Source organism: Lissotriton helveticus, chromosome 11 (assembly GCF_964261635.1).
Source record: "Lissotriton helveticus chromosome 11, aLisHel1.1, whole genome shotgun sequence".
In the NCBI taxonomy this organism is placed as follows: domain Eukaryota; kingdom Metazoa; phylum Chordata; class Amphibia; order Caudata; family Salamandridae; genus Lissotriton; species Lissotriton helveticus.
This window is the reverse complement of record NC_136072.1, coordinates 74,403,535-74,411,128: the sequence shown is the minus strand read 5'-3', so window position 1 is coordinate 74,411,128 and position 7,594 is coordinate 74,403,535. Positions and strand designations below refer to the sequence as shown.

At 43.3% G+C, this 7,594-nt stretch overlaps 1 protein-coding gene across 3 annotated transcripts in view; it reads right to left on the bottom strand.

The window, feature by feature from the left end:
- Positions 1 to 328: 328 nt before the first annotated feature.
- LOC144791099 (dehydrogenase/reductase SDR family member 4-like) overlaps positions 329 to 7,594 on the bottom strand; it is a 194,971-nt gene continuing 187,705 nt past the window's right edge. For all 3 annotated transcript variants that reach the window (XM_078665757.1, XM_078665756.1, XM_078665758.1), the window contains one exon: positions 329 to 621. In XM_078665757.1, the coding sequence (XP_078521883.1) occupies positions 507 to 621 (115 nt within the window). In that variant the 3' untranslated portion in view covers positions 329 to 506. The remainder of the gene's footprint in view (positions 622 to 7,594) is intronic.

Genomic DNA, 7,594 nt, shown 5'->3' with positions numbered 1-7,594 from the left:
TCTGGAAAATAGTTGGATACAGTTGCTTTCAGTCCGGTATGGTGAGGTGTTTGTTGGATTTTCCAAGGAAATGTTTACATACATATAGACAAAAACACACACACTCTCTCCCTCTGTTATTTTACAAATTACTATGTTTCCTTACACTTAGGACACCTACTATTCGTCTCCCTTTCACCTGCTCCTCTAGGCCCTCTCATGCGCCCTGCTTTTTGTATAGTGTATTTTTTGACATCATGTGCCAGAGCGATTATTGGAAAATCTGAATCCTCCAGAAATGACAATGTACATTTGACAATTTGATAGACAATCAGGAAAAATCCGTGGCTGCACAAAAAAAAAATTTTTTAATTTAAAATATGCTGACAATAGGTATGAAGGATGTGTACATAATGCAGCTCAACTGAAGTGTGCAAGAAAGGTGATTAGCTGTGTGAAATCTGTGCAAACGTCAGTATGATTACTTCTTATGTATACAAGGGTGAGAGGTGAATGTTGTAATTTTTTTAGAGTCTTGTCTTGAACCCTCCGCCAACCACCACTGTCTCTCCAGTAAGGTAAGAGGCATCTGATGAGAAGAGAAAAGACACAATCCCAGCATATTCCTCAGGTTCTGCAATTCTAAGAAACAAAAAAAAGGAGGATTATTAAAAAAGGAGGCAAATCTAAGGTACAAAACTACTTTATTTATTTTGTAGCGTTTGCATATTTCACCAAGCTTATTTGCAAACTGTTCATAGGTACGGAACTAGTTTCAGTACCTTGTGGTTTTATAGTAAAATCTTGTTTATCTTACTAACAAATATCATAGCCCATTTATTGTGATAATTGAAAACTACTACTTCTTTGCCCCCCACCCCCGGTAATGTTCTGTTGCGGATGTTTTGTACATCGAGAACATAGGTATGATTAATGGATTCAAAAGTAAGCAAGTAATGTATTTATTTGGCTATATGGACATTTTATCTATGGGGTCGCACAAAATTATAAAAAGGTGACCTTTAAACTATAATTACTAGAAGGTAAAAATACATTAAAATTAAAACATTCATTGGCAAAGCCAGTAGGTCTCACACAAGACATATATTTGCTTTGCTATGTTTTCTCCCAAGTTTTGTAATCCCTGTACTTGCAGTGCAGCACTCATCATGGGATTCTTTTTTTCAATTTAAGAGAAATCATTCAATGATGTCCATCATGCTTGTGCACACATGTGTGGCACTCACCCTTGAATAATATTTCGTAAAACAAAAGAGAGCCATCCCAAGATGGCATTGCGCAATGGTGCTGATCCAGTGCTGGTCCAACCAACTTACCATTGTTATCCAGTGGATCTCTTTCGACGACTGAAAGGTAAAGGGAGTTAGCATTTAATCAATCAATTCAAATAACAGTGTAACCCATTTGGCTACACAATAAGGACCAGGAATCAGCAACTATAGTTCAGAAGGTTTATTACAAGTTAGCAGTAAGGTTAAGGTAAACAAATCTCAATACCATGCTGTAAAGAAATAGAATACCAACTGGAAAACCCAGCCTCCTAAAGAAGGCACATGGGGCTGATTCCGGAAGGCACACTGCAGATTGTGCTATGCAGGGATTCTGCCACTCGTGCAGAGACTCCAAACTCGTTACTTTACTACATGTAAGTACCTTAGGACTCGATTACAACTTTAGCACAGTTGCACCGGCTGTCCGTTAGCACAGCTGCGCCAAAGCTGAATGAATGAATGAAACTAGATCTTATAAAGCACGGAGTTAGCCCAAGGGCGTCAAGGCGCTACAGAGCTTTACGAAACAATAAATGAAAGGGAAGACCGGATAGATCAAAAGGAAGGGAGTTCCAGAGTTTTGCAGCAGCCGTAGAAAAGCACGGCCTCCCTACCTAACCGTACTGAACCTTGGCACTGTAAGCATGTTCTTATCAGCCGACCTAAGCTTCCTAGAGGGATTGTAACGATGTAAAATTGTCTTGATTCCCTCTGGACCAGTACCAGAAAGAGCCTTATGAACTAAGCATAAGGTTTAAAGAGAATCTGAGAGAGGAAGAGATGGCAGCTTCATCACGAGCCTGGCCCCAGCGTTCTGTACTAGCTGCAGCCGTTGGATCAGACCTCTGTTAATGCCGAAATAAAGGGCATTACAGTAATCCAGTCTGGATGTCACAAGTGCGGCCACTGCCTGTTTATGGGAGTTCAAAGAAAGATAGCGTGAAATTTTCTTTAAAATTCTGATTATCCCGAAACACCAAAGCTGTGCAAAGAATGCCCGCCTTATTACGAGTTGAACTCGTATAAGGCAGACGGTCCTTTGCCTTTCCCATGGCGGTGCCTGGAAAACAGACACTACAATGGGAACGGCAAAAAATGTTCCCGCACGGCATGGATGGTGACGTCCATGCTGTGCTGGAACTTTGGGAGAAAACAGACAGGGGGGCCTATGGTGTTCCCCCCTGAATGTATAGCCATGGCGGGAGGAGCATGGAGGCCCCGTGGGGCCCCTTTTGTTTCTGCACTGCCAGCCTTTTAATGGGGGTCTCCCACCATGAAATCACTGGCCGTGCAGGAACTTGTAACATTGTGGCGCAGTTCCACCACCCCCACCGCCAGGGAATGACTGTTCCCTGATGCTGCCGGTGGCCTTCCGCCACTGCGACTTTTAAAGTCATAATGCGGCGGACGGACCACCACCACAGCGGGTGCCAAATCAGGCTCTAAATTTTTCATGCCCTGTGTGTGTGTATATATGTATTTGCGGGCACGCGAACGGGCATAACACACTGTACAACCCCTACCCCCCTTTGGTGCAGTAGACCCCGTGCTCCCTCAGCCATTCCGTTTGATGGTCCTGATATCATGCAAAAGGCTGTGCCAGCTGTGCTCTGTATGCCGACATTCTGGCAGACTGTCACTGCTCTGCAGAAATGTAAGTAACAAGTTATTGCTTTATTTTAGTAAGCCACTGATTGTTCAGGTAGCCATGCCAGGGTCTTGTTACTGAAGTTAATCTTTGTTTTGGACTATGGACCCTCCCCCATCCAGCATGCCCCTTCAGGCAAAGTCCAGTGTCTGTGAGAGACAACAGAGATGTTCAGCAGCAAACAGCAAGAGGGATGTGTTTGGGTTTCCTGCATGCTGGTTGTAGGAAATTGGGCTTTCTGTATGATCACACCCCTACATATTTCTCTAAATGCTGATGGTTAAGACTCTGATAGTGCACTGTTGTCTGCTACCCAGACCCCAGTGCCTGTGCTCTCTCCCAAAACTGGTATATTCAACATGGTAATCCCAAATTGGCACAAACCTTACCCCTTTAGTAAGTCTCTAGTATATGGTACCAGAGGAAAACACTGCATATGTTATAAAGGGGTCCCCAGGGCTGCAGCACGGTTTTGTGTCACCCTGATTGACTCAAGTAAACTACTGACAGCAGGCCTGTGATTGCAGACCGCAGGAGCAGTACATACTGCTCGATCTCGACTGTGCCCTCACCATGTATGGCACAGTCAAATACACTAGCTTTAATAAATGACATACACCCCTAAGGTAGGCCTCCTCAGAGCAGGAGGCAGGGTGCAGTATATTAAAGGTGAGGACATATAAGGGCAAGCCTATATGTCCCTTTAGTGGTGCTCCCCCTTTGAAAACCATTATAAGTGTCAGTGGTCCATAGGATAACAATGACTGCCAACTGAGCATTCTTGCTGTTGGCAGCTCCATTATGCTACAGCTGAAATATGTATTGATTTGTATCAAACAACATGCCTTCTCACCCCTGACATGAATCTCGCGCTCTGGGTACACCCAGGTGGCTACCTTAGATGTTGCCCACCAGGTTGCCCCAGCTTCTCTGAGCTTTTGCTGGCAAGCCTGCGTTTCCTGCACCTGCTGCCGCCAAGACAGGGTTCTTACCTCCTGCCAGGCAGTGTGAGAACTCCCAAAAGTCAGGAACAAAGGCTTGGGCAGGAAGGAGGTGACACTTCCATCCTCCTAAGCAGGCTAGTGAAATGGCACATCAAGGTGATGCGCGTCAAAGGCTATACCACCCCTGATATGCATCAGGGCTGACTTGCAGTGGAGGAAGTAGCTCTCCCCCTGCCCAAGGCCCATTTACACTTGGGCAGGCAGGAGATTGGTTAGTCAAGGAGGTGTGCACCCCCAGAAGGCTAGCCACACCTCCAAGGTGAGCAGCCTGGCCTGTACACTAAAATTAGATGTCTGCCATTTTTTAGAAGTGACAGAATAGAGGGTTCTCGGTAGAAAAGGCAACCTAGACCCCCGTATGTGGTCACCTCAGGTACGGACTAGCTGGAGAGACTAGCTGCCCATTGGCGACTAGCCCCCACAGACCTAACTCCCATAAAGCTAGGATTTAAGGGACCCCCTTGACACCAGAACCTCAGATCTGAATAACTTGCATCAAGGTAGGGCCAAGAGGAAACCTGTGATGGCGACAACAGGACTCCTGTAAACTGCAGGTAAACTAACGCTACGGATCAGAAGAATCCCTTGCCATCCGGCCCTCCTAGGGATCGCCTAAATCCAGATAGTCTAGTACATTCTGGGAACTTTAGTCCTGCTTTTCACAAAGGTACAGGCAGCCACCGCGTTCCCATGGACCACCGGACGTCGAAGTTACTTTCTGCTTCATTTACAGATGTCAAGGCTTGTTGGTCACCAGTCCTATAACCAACCCCTTTACTCAACACTGCATCAAGAGGGAGTTCCATGCAACCTTCGACTGACGTCAGCAACTTTTCTCAGACGTGTTGTCTTTTTTGTATCTTTTTCCCCTACAGCACTGTTACAGTGGTAAAAGCAGCTCCCATGCTGCTCTCGTTTCGCACCAGAAACAGCCAGGGCAACTCTGCACCAAGGCTCCACTGGCAGGCAAGATTAAACTGACTATCGTGGCTTGGACCTGCGACCGATATCACCTTTGCCCTGCAAGGATACAATGCAACTCGACCTGCACATGACCGATTGTCTCTAGTGGTTTTTCCTTCTGAACGCAATATTACATTTTAACGATATTATTTTGCATTGATTTTCAATTACTTCTAAACTCTAACGCCGTTTGTATGTATGCAATTCCATTCATTTTGGTGTCTAAATTAAGATAAAAATACACTTTATATTTCTAAGTTGTAGTTGGATTTCTCTCGAATTGTAACAATTACGCCAGGATTAGTCCATGTTGGTACTCGAAATGCTTAACACATGTTTTTCTAGTAAAGCTGGACTGCTCTTTGCCACTCTCCCATGATTTGCTAAGGATTGATTAGTGTGAATCCAAGGACCATCTTTGGAATATCATAATTGTATTGCATGGTGAGGACTAACCCCCACACCACATAATTTTCCACTTTCCTACATTGGTGTTACAGCGGTGGGGATCCTGAACCTGCTTTTTGCAGTACCATGGCCATCAGTGATTTTGCACCGAAAATCCACTTAATTGACTTAAGCATCAAAAATAATTTTTTCAGAATTGTTTCAATTTTTAATTGGATTGTGAGGGCCCTGTGTAGACCCCCATTTCAATCGTACATTTAAAAAGGCTAAGGTAAGTTAGGAAATGTTTCAAAGTTCTACATTTTTAAAAAGTCCCAACTACTAAGTAAAAGTTAAGCACAATGGAGGCTGGTCAGAATCTTGAGCTGGCAGTCATCCCAGCCCTGAGGATCATGGAGGGTGTTGTGCAAAGCAAGGGGCATTCACTACTAACTAATAACTATAAATGAGGAACTTGGCAAGCTCCTCAGCTCCTATGAGAAAGAAAGACTAGAGATGGAGGGCCATTCCTCAGAAGAAGAACCTGAAGAAGGTTATTATAAAGCCCTAGCCCGAATTGATAACTATGGGGAAGAAGGTGAAGACCTCAACTCTCTAACCTTTCTCAGACCCCCCTTCACTAGTGGGAAGAGACTTTAGTCTGGCTCAATCCTCTTTCTCTGTCTTTATGCCTGACTCTTCCACTTACTTTCTCTCTCTTTATCTTTCACACACGCTTCATTTAAGAGTGCTCACTGACTCCCCTCACACTTCTGTCATGGACTGACTTTCTCAATATCCTTCTCTGTTTCTGGCCTTGACTGCATCATCTCCTATCACTTTTCAGTCTTTCAGCCTCTTTTACATCCATTATGGTCTGCTGCCAATCGCGTTTTGACCACTCTTATTTCTGTTAATTTGTCTCCTCCTGTATTGTTTCTCATCAATGACTGTCACTCACTCATTGACAGTCTCCATCTCTCTTATATCACCCTCCTCTTTGTGACTGTTTATGGTCTAATGTGTTTCTTTGTCAATCTCATGCATCTCAACGCATCCTTATCTGTATTTCCATGACGATCAATATTCGTTCCCTAATCCTTTCCCTATCATTAGTCTCTTTTATTACCATGTTTGGTGGTTGCTGATTCAGGGGCATATTTATCAAATATTCACGCAATGCAACAAGTCACCTTGCTGTGCTGCATGAAAGGAAGAGGGCAGGAATGCGCTGTATTTAATATTATATGGCGCATTCCTGCGCTCTTCCTGCTCTGGCGCACAGACCGATGCCTAGCACCAATGCAATCACCCTTGCACCGTGGTGCAAGGGTGCCTGCGCTGTAGGCAGGGATGTTTTTGAACAATCGGAAGGGACACCTTCATGCACAAAAAGAATCATCTGAGGTTTTTCCCTCTTTCTATGTGTGCCGCAGAATGCCCATTTAGCCCCAAATTTTTTTTTACTTATGACGATGTTTTGATCTTTACTGAGGGTGGGTTTCACTACCGCAGTCTCGCTCATGGTAATGTCACAGTAATCGGACTGTGCATGTTTACTGCCAGTGCCCACTTTTTAATATAAGGCCATTGCTGTTTAGCTAGTTAGGGGCACTGGACTGGTTACACGTGAACACCTGCACACTGCGCCCGTGTGTGCACGTGTCAAGGTTGCTCGAGCGAAACTGCCGTCATGAGCAGCCTGGTAATCACTTACCAAATAACCAATAAAAATGTAGAAAAAAAATCAATAAACTTCACTAAAACATTTCACCTTCTCAACAGTGAAGTTGAACAAATAAGAAGAGTTAAAGGAAGAAAGGAACAACCCTCTGTCAAACACAAGTCCTACCAACTCAAAAAAGAAGAAATGCTAAAAATTTAGCTAAATAATACAAAACATGGTATAAAATGTCATAATTACAGAATAGCAAAACATATACCGACATCATACAAAACATCAGCCCCATCCAAAACATAAATATTATAAAAAATACAGTTACAATTTTGAAGGTGAAGTTATCTGCACATAATTTGACATCCCAAAAAAGTTGATAAGCCATCAAAAGTTTGTTTAAATTATTTCCCAAAAATGCAAAATTACAGATAAAAACATTAAATCCATCCATTTCGGCATGAAATACAGTCACACCCTCCAGAAGTAAAAAATCACTACAAACTAAAAAAACCTTCAATGAAAACTGAAGCAGCAATTAAAAATGAAGAAAATAGTTGATAAAAAATACCAATACATTTTTCTTGTAAAAAAACAAAATTAACACATCTAACATAAAAAAAATAGAAATTTGACATTAATCCCC